Genomic DNA, 13884 nt, shown 5'->3' on the forward strand with positions numbered 1-13884 from the left:
CATTTTTTGAAAATCATTTTTGCAAGACACTTTTTCACACTGTGTAGTGTGTACGTGAACAACAGGCTCTTTTTCATGTTTAGTGTAAGCTCTATGGATCCATATTTGTCCTACATGTTCATACTATTACATATACAGTACATGTAGTACCAATTGTTTACAAATTGTGTTAGGACAAGTCAATGAGAATTAAAAAGAGAGCAATCATTGGAAGTTGTTTGTAAAAGAAACTGACATTTATTTATTTTTTTCGTAGCACGTTGCTTAATTAGTCTGTTGTGCCCGCAGATCACATATAGAACAGTTATAATATAAAAATGGCTTTTAACTTTACACCCAAAGCAACAACAAAATATCTTTAAAATATGTTTGCTAAAAATACTGACAGGGTAGTCTTCACGTCATACTGGAGAATAGCTTGTGATTCTGCAATGAGTACATAGTCATATTTGGTTTTTTTTGTCTTTTTTTGTTTGTTTTTTTGGTTTTTTTTTTTTTTTTTTTTTTTTTTTTGCTGCAACTGACATATTCCTTTTGATTCTTCTTCCAACCTCATGTAGTTCTTTTTTTAGGCACTTACCAGGGCATACCAACAACTTTTTTTGTTGTTTTGTTTTTGTTTTTGTTTTTGTTTTTTTGGTTTTTTTGGCCATAGCACAGCAGCCACCTCAGCTTTGTACTTGTTGTAGTCCGAGATATCCACATTTTCCCCCAGTCATAGTTGAAAAGAGAACTACACAGCATTACTTCTCAAGACACCCATTTTGTAGCAGAATTCCATTATGCTTAATGTGACATTGTAATCAAACATAGTCTGCCGCTTGCCTTAATATAAAGCCAATTATTTAAACTGCTGCAATACAGACGTTTTGTGGTGACATTAACATAATAGAATATATAACAATATTTCCATGAAAAATCAAGAATTCATTTTAAATAGAAAAGAGGACAGGGGTATGTTTCATCAAAAGGCTTTACACCATAGTTCACTGTTATTTGTCTAGTCTACTAAATCTCCTTCCTCGGTATAGACAGGTGTTATTACTGTATCGCTAACTCGTCTATGGATGTTTGACAAAGCACAGACGGTATTGCTTGGGACCACACAGACATTTCCACAATTCAGGACAAATTGAACAGTCAGTTACAAGAGAGCGGACCCTCTTTCTCGTCATCCTCTTCATCATCTAATCTTAACTTTCTTTCCCCCGCCTGTGTTTCTGTACGAATCGTACTTAAATGTATCTTCTGGCAGGAAATGCCTCATCCGCTTGATGTTTGCGTCGCTTGATGTCGCAGTTACAAAGCCACCCCATCAGCTGAGGTTGAAAGTGGGAGAGCAGCTATTTGGAAATTACACTGTTCCATCCCAGTCCAAATGTCTTGCCAGAGTATCTGAGCTGGGGCTCAGCAATGGGTTTGCCTTTTAAACAGTACGACATATTTGTCCACCCCTGCCTGTAGTCGTGTCCAATTAGTGTAAGTCCTTAAAATGAATTGTCAGACACATTTATGACTGTGGCTTTCACTTCCACACCACTCGGCAGCACCCTACCTGAAAACCACAGCTTGGTAAAGAAAGGAGGGCGCCCACCGGCAGCTTCCGCTGGTAACAGCAAAGCTTTGGAGTCGCATTTCCTTAAGTCCCCATTAAGTTGGTGGATCCTCAGAGACACATAAATAAGCAGACAGCCCAATGAAATCCCAGCCAGGAGCACACCAAAGGATGTGATTAGCGCCGTGTCCCATTTTTCTGTGTCCTTGGCTGCGAGCTCTAATCCCTTGGTGGTGACATTGACACATTTGGTGTAATGCTTGTAGTGGATGCTGCGGACGTCCACGCATACTATATACTGAGTGGCAGGGCTGAGATGGGTAAGGTTGTAGATTTGGACGTCAGAGGGCACCCTGGTGGAAAATGAAGCAGGAGGATGGTTAGCATTTGACGGGGTGTACCACTTGATGCTGGGAGCCAGAGTGCCTGGGTTTGCCTTCCACCAAACCAGGATGGCAGTTGTCTCCACTGACTTGACCTTGACAATGAGCGAACCATTTGCAGGTCGGGGGAAATATCCATTCACCTCAACTGAAACTGATTTAAGATCAGCTCCAACCAGGTTGTGGGCAACACATGTGTAAGGACCGGCTTCTTTTTCGGTGATGTCGTAGATGTCAAACGTTCCCTCTGGGTGCATGTAGAACTTATTGGACACCGTGTTGGGCATGACTTTATTCCCGGACGGGGTGATCCAGTAGATCTCCGGCTCCGGTTCAGCAAAGGCCCGGCAATGGAGCGACACCGAGCTCCTGCTGCGTACTTTAATATGCCCGGGCATGCTTTCGGGAGATATGAGTGGCAGACAAATCTCCATCATCTCCCTGAAGTGCACCTGTCGGACATGCTGGCCCTCGTACTCCGGAGGCTCGACACAGTACAGCGAGTCGGGCTCCATGAAGCGAATGTTGGTCTTGTTCATGTTCATCCAGCGTACCACACAGTCACAGCGAATGGGGTTGCTGTGCATGCTAACCTCTCTGAGATTCGGGAGTGACTCGACCGTAATTCTGTGGAGGGCACTCAGTGCATTGCCATTTAGCATTAGTGTTTCCAGTCGTGGCAGTTTGTAGAAAGCATTAGGGTGAATGTAGGAGAGTTTCGGGTTGTTGGTGGCTTCTATTTTAGTCAGCTCGGGCAGATTATTGAGGGCAAAGCTGTCGATGGAAACAAGCTCTGGCATGCTATTAATCCCTAGCTCTTTTAAATGGAGCATGTCCGCAAAATCCCCTCGCTGTATTCTTGCAATTGGGTTTTTATTCAGATCCAGAAACTTCAGGTTTTTTGCATTTCTCAGGGCAGAATGGGGGACCTCAGTGAACGTATTATCGTAGAAGGAGATGCTTTCTAAGTCATCAAGGCCGGCCAAACCATTGTCAGGGAGCTGAGACAGGTTCATTCTGGTGAGAACAAGACTGCGGAGGCTGCTGAGAGGTTTGAAATTCATTTCATCGATAGAAAGCACAGGATTCTCACCAATCATCAGAATCTCCAGATTTGGCATGGGTTCGAACCACTCTCTGTGAATGATTTTCAGCTTGTTTGAATTGAGGTGGAGCCGTAGAAGCTTGCTGAGACCCTGGAATGCCATTTTGCAAATGGAGGAGATGAGGTTGTGATTGAGATAGAGCTCTTGAAGATTTGCCACCTCCACCAGACACTGGTCGGGCAGCTCTTGTATTCGGTTCTCCTCCATATGTAGGGACAGAAGCTGAGGCAGAATTCCAAAATGGACCTCGCTCATGGATGAGATGTTATTTTGCGATAAATTAACCTCTGTGATGTTGGCCAGGTAATCCAAGGGTTTGTCTATTTTTGCAACATTATTTGTTTGCAGCAACAGTACTTCTGTGTCCACGGGTAGGTTCTCTGGCAGGTGAAATAGTTCCAAATCATTACAGTCAACAGTCTGTGCCTCCATGTATACAGAACTAGGAGAGAACCAGGGTCTGTTCTCACATACGCAGAGTTTGGGGCAGTCTGGCCTTTTGTCAGTGGCCACAACAAAAGAGGCCACGGCCAAGCCAACAAAGAGACGATCCACGAATGACACGTCCTTCATATTGGTCTCCAGTCGGAAATTGCTCCTCGTAAATTATGTATTCTTTGCTGTTCACGAGTGATGAATAATTTGTTGCATCTGCTGAGGTGAATGACTCACCAGCCCCGCCACCTCAACATTCCACTGCAGCAGGGCTCCCAGTTCCCAAGAGTCGTGCTTTGTTTTTGTTGTCGTTGCTGTCTTGCTGTGCAATTGCCCTTGGAGGCAATTACTAACCGCTCAAAGTCAGGGTGCAGGGCCAAGGCTGCAGTCAGGTAGACCAGTGGAATCGGGAGCGATGTAGGGACTTGGCACAGTCACAGGCATCCGTAAAATGTCTCCTCGTCTTTAGAAAGACAGACGTCCTCGCTGATTGTCGGCCACAGCCCAGTCCATTCCAACCTATAAGAGACAAACAAGCCATGAATCACGGTGACCATTACGTAATAACATGTAACAGCAAAGCCTTTGGACACGTTGACATTTATTAAAGGCACAGTGATATATGTTGACTTTTATTCACACTCACTTTACACAGAACCATGGTTTTAAAAATGTTTGACCTTCTAGGCACGAGCGCTTTCAAGATGGCATTTGTTCTGATGCCAGCCTATTATTGGTTAGAAGTGTGGCTTTGTTATGATTCCTAGCTGGCAGATACCCTGTAGCTTGAGTATTAGCCACACGGCAAGCTGCTTCAGAACTCTGGAATATGTCAGTCACCATAGCAACAAGTCAACAGGCAGCCAATGAGACCGCAAGCTTGACCCAGGTGCTGTTTTCACGTGGCTGTTTGAAGCAAACAACGGCAACAGTGCACATTCTGGAATCGCCATAATTGTCTTTGCAATCATCACATTGGACCACTAAAGGGATTGTACAGCTAACAGGAATAGAGTGGTGCATTTCACTCTTGACATTAAAGAGATGGGATACACTATAAACACTAACTGCGCCCATGTGCAGGCCTGAGGCAGGGGAACAAAAATATTTACTTTATGATTATGGATACATTTACAAATTATCAGTACCACAAAGGAGAGGCACTTGTAAATTGTGATGTTAGTTCAAAGTGAAATGCTGACCTTATCCTACTACTACTAATAATAATAACCAAATGGTCTAACACTGGGGATTTTTAAACTTGTCACTTAAGCTCACCCTTTTATCAATACAAAAAGAGTAAAGGGATTTTTTTTTTTTTTTAAATTATTAAAGCAGCTGTACAAAACACAAATCCCCTGTGAAATATGCATTTCAGTATCATATTTCTGTGACCATAACATTATGACCTCCTCCCCTGGCAATGGCTCAGGCTTGAATTTGTACCGTGACATTTGTAAATGCCTCTTAATGAAGAGACGGGTTTTGATGGTGCTTGTGATATTTCAGGCCTGTGAGAGCAGAGAAAATGAGGATGAAGTGTAACGACGGATGGAGAGCAAGAACAAGAAAAGAGAAATGGTTTCATTTCATCAGAGTCGCTGTTTCCACCTCAGTGGCCACAAGGGAGACGCAGGGAATAAAATACAGTGCAATGAAAATATATAAATAAATACCCATGAACGCTGCACTTGGCTCTGCCGTGCCAGAGGTTCATTTCTCAACTTTTGCTCCAGCATTGACCGGAGACAGGCTGAGAGGTGGGAGACATGGGTATGTGGAGCCAGTGGAAGGAGCGGAGAGAGTGCAAGTGCTTCTCCAAAACTTTGATAAGCTGCAACACCAAAACCATTCTGATAAAACAGGCTGAGCTTCATTGTGGACATGAACTACTTACTGCTCCTCACCCAGGACACCTCGGTCAGTGGGAGCAATGCCTCACTTGTATTTTGTGACGGAATCATTACCCTTTTTTGTCTTAACGTTCAGTGTTATCTGGCCTGCATTGATTAAATGTAGGGTGGGATTAGAATGGTTAAACAATTTACAAGATGGTGTGGCTTGCAAACACAATTCCTTGGCAATAAATGAGAATACGTTTCTGTTAATGAAAATCGACAGCGTGCTTAGATCTGGACATGACGAATAGTGCAGGCATTAGTTCCAGACTGAATTCAGCAAAGTTACTTGCCGCCATATTGACGACTTGAATATTTGGCTGAACGAACCCATTATTCAGAATAAAAATATATTTTTGAGAACACTTATAGTGAATTAGCTACTTAGAATAACAACATAACATTTCATTCCATCATGTAAAAAGTTAGTGTTGAAAATGTAATGGTAGTGTTGTGTAACTATTTTAATTACCTTCTCAAAGAAGTGTAAGTAATTACAGTACATCTGATGATTACATTTTGATTTCTTAATTTTGAATGAATGCATCAACAGGACCCTTGGATGTTTCCTTGAAAGAAGTGGACCATAGATCATTATTTTGAAATAGATCATGTTGACCTAATGACAAATGTGCACAAGTTAGACAAGATCGCTTCATATGAAAAACCAGATAAGTGAACGTTCCATAATAAAGTCCAAAATTAGAAAGATCAAATGTCAGTTCTTTTCTGTTCATAAGTGTAAGTATGAGTCTAAACCTTTTCAAAACCTTTTCATCAAAACTAATAGATTGTAGCATGAGGTGGCGCTTCGAGGTCATATTTGGAAAAAATGTTATGTTTGAGACTACGGCAGAATGAAACTGGCCAATCAAAAGCCTTTAGAAGGAGGAAGTGAGTTTGAAAAAAAGATGAACTTTTGCAGCTAGTTTTCAAATGTAACTAAAATTGTAATGGAAATTTACAAAAGCAACTAGAATTGAACCACATCTTTTTTCACCAGTAATGTAATGGATTACAAGTTCATACAATTTGTATTCAATTATGTAATCATGTAATTAGTTACTTCCCAACACTGCTGCCCATCTTGTGTGCATTTTTTACTGTAACTTGCTCGTCATCTTCCAAATAAACATTTCAATCCAAAAGTAGTTTTAGCAGTAAATTGGTATTGTGCTGCTGCATCATGTGATGGAGGCCGCGCCCCGCGAAAGATGTGACAATCGGGTCCACAAACCACTTGCGCTCACCTATTAATAAGACGTCCGGTCAAGCGGCCCAACGACAGCCCACCCTCCCTCAACAGTTCCCCACAGACCCCCTGCCGCTGTAAAGCATTAATTTCCCACAAAGCTCTGCTCACTGGCAGTTTTAATTGGCAGAGAATGTGGAGAGAGAGAGAGAGTCGAGACCTGGAGAGAATCAAAAAAAAAAAAAAAAAAAAAAGGAACAGTTTGACATGGAGTCGGTGATGTTGTGTTGACCGCTATGAACTGCAGTCAATGTAGCTGTGCAATTAGTAGAAAAAAACAGAGTTCAATGCAAGGGAAGCGGTTGCTGTTTGATTGGAGCTCAAGGGGGAAAAAAGCTACGTTTGGCCGCTGTTGGACCAAGAAAGACATGTTAATATTGGAGGGGCAAGTACAAGATCGATGTGTGTAAATTGTTCCAGGAAAATCTCCAGCAGAGAATTAGATAATCAACAGCTGGTAGTTATCGCCTAAAAGGCTTGAAACTACTTGAAATACATTAGGCCGTGACATTTGCACGGGATCCAATGGAGGTCCTTTATAGGTCAGTCTAAGTTGTTCATTCATGGAGCTAACGCGGGCTCCCAAGTGTCAAAAGATGAACAGGAGGGGAATCACTCATGTGACACGTTTTGGAGTCCCTACGGTGGGCACTTTGTCTTGTCTTTTTTTTTTTTTTTTTTTTAATGTTACCCAGACATATGTTTTATTGGCAGATTGGATTTCTTGGCATATGTGCCCAGAATACAACATGTAGATTATTTGCACTCACATTTGCAGTTCTGTCAGGCTAATCACGATATACCTGAATTTGGATGAGTTCTCATCACAGTTCAAGGTGAAAAGCTTTTTCATTCAGCTCTTGGCAGCGCCTCACACTTAACTTTCCCACCGGGCCACCTCCATTATGCGCTGAGGCTGTCTCTGGCCAGTAATGGCACAAATACAGTTTGATTGGAGACCAGTGAGATATGACCACTTTAAATTAATGAGCGTTCACACCAGGGGCACAAAACGTTGGTCCCGGGTGGCTCTACGGCACTAATTCAGGCCTGCTGCCTGACTCAAGTCGGCCATGTCGCCCAACGACCGGGCAGAACTGTTTGTTTTATGCTGTTTATTGAAAAGGGGTATAAATCTTCCCTCTGGCTTCATGGGGCTTGGATGGGATTTAGTGGAGCAAGGACATAAAGATGATTGCTATGCTGCAGGTTGGGTATTCAGCTGTGCCCTGTGTGGTTACAGGGTGACCTACAGTTCCTGGGGGAAAAAAAAAAATAAAAAAAAAAAAATGAAATTAAAATACTTACTCTACAAAATACACTAGGCCGTGGCACACACTAGAGAGAATTTGTCGCACTTAAGCTTTGGAAAACCTCCACGTGTCAGTTTTCGTGGGGAGCAAAATTCCCCACGGGGAGGTGGGTGATTACAAGGTCTGCACGGTCTAAGTGGTAACAAGGCGGTGTTGCATCTGCTGAGTGGCGGTAAAAGACATAAAGGTCAGATGTATGCGGAAAGTAGGGCAGAGTCAAATTACCTTGACGTCCATTGGTAATAGACCTTAGTTCACTCCCCTGCTCTCGTCCTACTCTGTGCTTTTTCTTGAGTTTGCACTCCACTCTATCTCTTTTAGAATCCTTTTTTATTACTGCTCTACTGAACTAGAAGAGAATTAGCCATTTTGTTCCTCTCCCTTCCCAAACCAACTTCGATCCTTCTTTTTTCTTACCAATAAACCCTTTCTGTCATGTCAGCACACGTTTATAATAGTAATTGTTGTTGTCGTTGTGTTGCTACACAGGTCAGGCTCTCTTCCGACTCTCTGGATCTGTTTCTCAGATTGACCTGGCCTCAAGTGCATTGACTGTAAATAGCAAAGACGCTGTCTACAGGGAGGCATGGATCAAAAGGTAGAACTGGCCATCTAATAATTGGTACTATGATGTCTCCGAAACGCCATGGAGATGTGTCCTTGAGGAAAACAATTATCCTTAAAATGCTCCTCCATGAGCAGCATATATAGGACCTTACGTGACAGCCTCTGCCAGTGCAGTAGAAATGTGTGGGCAAGCCTCCGCCAGTGCAGTATAAATGTGTGGGTAAATGCATGAATATGAATTTGCTGTAAAGTGCTTTCTGTCATTGGTAGATTGGAAGTGCAGTTTATTGTTGCAGTCGATTTTCATTTCTTATTTCTAACCAACACTGTGTAAGTGTAAGAGAATATATATTGACATGGGTAGCATTCCAGTTGTAAATTTGTACTGCAGGATTAGGACGATTTGTTTTGAGAGATGAAGGAATATCCAATTCAGTTTGGGATATACTGTATTCCATCTCTGGACATTTCCTCCAATATCTCCATGGTTTGGTGTCTTACTTTGTACTGATGATGATGTTGATGTTGGTCTGAAGAAGGAAAATGATAGCGCCCACGCAATAATGGATGCTGGAAGTGTACATGTGACGATGCGTAACACTGGCTTGACACGACCGAGCCACTTCCGATCCTCTGGTTAAGCCCCTCTGTGGGTGGATACCGCTCTAAGGCTTCACTGTCACTCCCTTTGACCTTCACCTTATTGATTTGCTATTATACGTTCATCAAGGTAAGAAGAAAGTCTATTAAAGAAAACCTTTGCAGCATATATGCATAATGAAGCAACCCATATGCGATGTGTGTACGTGTGTGTGCATGTTGCACCAGTTCGACACTTTTCGCCTTTACATCTGCACCTTGTATGGCCGTGGCCATTGGCGAGTTGGTCGTTAATGTAAAATCAATGCTCCGAATTAACCACAGGACCCCGTCTGTTTTTTTTTTTTATAAAAGCACTTCCCTGGACACAACCTTCCCTAGGGCTCAACGAGCGCACACGCAAAACTATCGAGCGCTAGTACACCTTGCTGCATTAATGACTGTGCACAGACAGGAACAACAGAATACAGCATCACTTGAAATGCATGAATTTGCAGACCTAAAGTGCGCGCACATGAAATAGCTGACTGTGTCCTTGCAGTGTAAAACAAACACACATAATGTGTATACATACCACACTAGTGAAAGCGCACCATTTGGGTTCTTTCTAATTCGCATTGGGCTGCATTTTTTATTTTTTTTTTAACTTAAGACAAAGTATCCACCTTTGCGGTACCACGGATAAGGTCAAAGGCATCGCGAACAGTCCAACAATCATTTGTATGGGCGCATAAGCACGCTCACTCTTGAGAAAAATCTGCATAATGTCCCACGTATTGCTACTGGGCAGAATGAAGGGAGGGAGGAGGAGGAAAATGGTGCCACTGGCATATTCCTCAAAGTCAGTGCCAAATTGAATCAGCAGGTGCAAATGTGGCATGTGTGCCGCCTCAGAGATGCACAGCTATCTATATTCATATTAGTAATATAGGGGCGGTCAAGAGGCCATGAGCCTATAGGGGGAAGTTCCCCCGGCAGACAGAATTATACGCCATCGAAAGGCATTTATGGCAACACTGGATCTCTTTATGACTTCAAGTGGTCTCAGATTGACTTTCTGTGTGTTTTAATTTTGCCTCACCTAAAACATGAATGTGGCATTTTCAAATGGCTTCTGGGAGACAGTTTCAGCATCTTGTTCACATGCACAAGATGGTATATGAAAGAATTGTCATCACTGATTTATCAGGGCCGAGGGGCTATACTATATGTAGCAGTCTGAATGCAGAACAGATGAACCATGCAGCAGAAGCCCTTGGATGTCATTCTTGTTTTCCCATGTTTGAAACTGCAATATGGCCATATGTTCCTATCATGTTCAACTGTGGTATACAGTAATCCCTTGCTGCATCACAGTTACTGGGGATTCAGTGCATTGCAGATTTATTTTTTTTAATAGGGCAGTGTAGTGCAGAAACTCACCTGCACAAATTTGAGAATATATTTTTTTTTTTCATTGCCTATATGATTTTAATGTGACAGCAATGACTCACATAAGGTCAACTGGACTCTTATTCCGAGCAGAAAAAAAAAACCTTACTGATCTCAACTCATAAATTTGGTAAATCACCAAATTACTCGAGGATACAAAGGACATGACCAGAAAGTCACTGTTTAAAACACAAGACACAGTCACTTTTATGAAATAAATTTCCAAATACCAATCTTAGCAATCTGGATGAAGAGCTAATGCACACACTCTTAACAATATTGATAGGAACAAATGAAATTAAAGAGCAACGTTTAGCTTGATTTTCTACAAGTACAGTACTGTAGTTAAAAACTGGATTCCCATAATGCTTTTCGCTGATTACATTGCCAGGTCTGTCAGTGTGAGGAACGGTATCAATGCTTCAGGCAGCAAATCACCTGTTCACAAATGTCGGCATGGGCTGTTGTTCATGTCATTCAAGCAGAGCACATCCGCCTAATAAGCATGTGCTTTTGGAGAGTGTGTGGATGGTGGCCTCAAGTGGAAAAATAAAATACCTGCACCTCTCTAAAGTATCACATGTTGGCATTGAATTGTATATATGAAACTTGTCAATTTATATAATATAATAAATGAGTCACTACCTCACAGATTTCATTTATTGCACAACCCCTGCGATAAACGGTTTACTGTAAAGCTACCCAATGTTGCACTTATCAGCTTTTATTACTTTTTTTTGCAGAACACTGCTCACTTTTACTTGTTTTATCTATGAATACAAGAAATAGTATTGCCCCAAGATGCAAAAGTAAATTGCAAATGTCATGTGATATAGACGCGCTATCAAATGTCATATTGACCTTTAGATATGGTCTCACAAAAGCCACCACAGTGACAAATCCTTTTATACTTTCTTTTGTTTGGGAGGTTTTCGATGCAGCTTGTCAAATATATCTACAAGAAAACCCACAAACTCACCCTGCATGTTCCTGGTGCCCTCTGTTTGTGCTTATTCCATTTTAATGTGCATCTCTGCCTGTTTGGGAACAGAATGCTATCAGAGAGCAGACGCTTGGCTGCGCCAGCTGATCCCCACCACCCTCCCCCGCAGCCGTATTGTGAATATGTTTACATGTATTTCGCTCGGCGGGCCCGGCGCACAAGATCCTGCGGCATCTCGTTACCGTCACCGCGCAAAACGTAGGAGATCATCCTGAGATTGATTTGGTTTTGAGCTTCCCCCTTCGCCCACACATTTGTCACCTCCCAGGGACCTGCTGCCCTCTACCTACAGAAAAATGCATAATGTCGAACATCAACACAGTGTAAACGACACTCTCCGAGTCTCCACAAGGCCACTGCGGGTACAATATCTTTTCCAGCAACACCACATACACACACATACGCACCTTATTGCCTAGAGATCAATAGGCAATTCCCTGAGCCACTCACGTTAAACATATGACTTGTTGTGGACATGTAATATTGATTTGTTTTGGAGCAAATGTGCCCAAAATAATGAAGCCAGCCATTAGTGCTGTGCTTCAGTTGTTTTTTTTTTTTTTTTTTTTGGTACATTTCAATCAAGGACTCTTAGCAAGCCAGTTTTTCTTTTTTTTCTTTCTGTCTGTTCCTTTCTATGCAGCTTTTTTGGGAGGGCTGAGCCAGTCCCCCAGTGAAGGCCCAAATGTATTCTAACCACCATCCCGGCATAGAGGAACACAAGCATTGTGCTCCACCTGCCTTTGAAACGTGCACCAGCACATCATCTGCTGGACGACTTACATTTTGGACCAAGAGGGTGCGTGAAGAGCTAGATAAACGCCCTATTGGTTTGGCGATGAGAGAGCAGCTCTCTCTCTCTCACACACACACACACACACACACACACAGCTAGATGCCTGGTGTGTGGGTGTGCGTGAACACGCACATGCAGTGATGATGCTGAGGGAGCTCAAAGATGCCTCACAGTGGCTGCTTTAATTACGCATTGGATGCACTGTGCCGATGCACCCGAGTCAATTCAACGTGCATAGGAGGAGTGTGTGCATGTGCCAGGGGAAGGAAGAGGGGGGTAAAAATCAAAAGCTGCGAGTATGTAATGCACTTTCATGGCATCGGTACACTTGTGTGTTGGCAACAAAAAAACGGAAGGGAGGAGGTGAGGATTTCTTCGAGACGTGTCTGGAGTGCGGTCACTATGCACGACCTGGGGACATACAAGTGCGCGTCCCTTACTTCCACACTTGGCACCATCCAGCAATCCTCTTGCATGTTGACATGGGAGGATCATGCGTGCATGCAAAAAAATTTAAAATGTGGTCAAACTGGCTTTAGTCATTACCATCATCAGCATTTTTAGACACCGCTATTTGTGTGCGTGTGTGTTCAGAAATGGCTGAACACGAATCATTGAATGCAGCCTTTTGTTAACTTGCGATGTGCGTTTGCGCAGATGCGACCATCCAACAGTGGATCCGACGCCAAAAAAAAAAGATGCACTATCGTATCTTACACACAAGTAAACTTACCGTGTTTAACATTGCAGCCCTCGAAGCAGCGCGTGTGGACAGTATTCCCGTCAAGTGCGCCGCTCTGGTGATGAGACGCCAGTCAACAATGTGTGGTCCTTTCGGTCAGACCTCTGCTCCTCACAGTTGAACCAGATGGAGGAGGGGAGGGGAACAAGGGGAGGGGGGGAATGTGGAAAAGTCCAAGTGTTGAGAAAACACAAAGAAGCCTCACGCGTGTCCTTCCCTTGGCGTCGTCAGAGAGGCTGACGGAGGCAGCATCCCTCTCCGTGTCGACCCGCCGCCTCCTCACTCACTAGTCATTAGAGGATGAGGTTTAGTCCCCGCCTTCCCGGGAGTGAGCCAATAGCGTCAGAGGAGCTCGCTGCATCCCTTCTCTGTTTGGTGGAGGCGGGCTGTCGGTCATGCCCAATACGGTCGCTCGCTCTCATGTGTTGGAGGGGAAGAACGCTGCAAAAAGTGCCCATCAAACTCGTTAATATAGTCATGGGCATTGAAATATTGGAGTTAATTCTGACAGATTGTATGCAAATGAGCATAATTGAGACCCACTTTATTAACTGCCAGTGTAGGGATGGGAACCGATTACAATTTCCATAATTCCATAATTGATGCCACTGATCAATCTGATATCAAATCTCATTGTGTGAGGGAAAGAATACAAATGATATATATAATTGATGTCATTATCATGATATATATGATATGATATGATACAAAAGATGTTTCTGCTTAATGCTGTACGAAATGGACAAAAATGTCTATCCCGATAAGTAATATCTCTAAGAATTTATATCCTGATATAGTATTTT

At 42.9% G+C, this 13884-nt stretch overlaps 2 protein-coding genes across 8 annotated transcripts in view; one reads left to right on the forward strand and one right to left on the reverse strand.

The window, feature by feature from the left end:
• The window catches only part of cald1a (caldesmon 1a), a 156473-nt gene that overhangs the window by 15503 nt on the left and 127086 nt on the right, over positions 1 to 13884 (forward strand). The gene's annotated exons all lie outside the window — the stretch shown is intronic.
• LOC133472110 (leucine-rich repeat neuronal protein 3) lies at positions 215 to 13371 on the reverse strand. The gene is made up of 2 exons (XM_061762499.1): positions 13073 to 13371; positions 215 to 3998 (listed from the first exon to the last, which is right to left on the reverse strand). Exon 2 carries the CDS (start codon positions 3615 to 3617, stop codon positions 1488 to 1490), a length of 2130 nt encoding a protein of 709 aa, XP_061618483.1. The 5' UTR covers positions 3618 to 3998; positions 13073 to 13371; the 3' UTR covers positions 215 to 1487.

The sequence above is a fragment of the Phyllopteryx taeniolatus genome, chromosome 22, assembly GCF_024500385.1.
Source record: "Phyllopteryx taeniolatus isolate TA_2022b chromosome 22, UOR_Ptae_1.2, whole genome shotgun sequence".
Classification (NCBI taxonomy): Eukaryota; Metazoa; Chordata; class Actinopteri; order Syngnathiformes; family Syngnathidae; genus Phyllopteryx; species Phyllopteryx taeniolatus.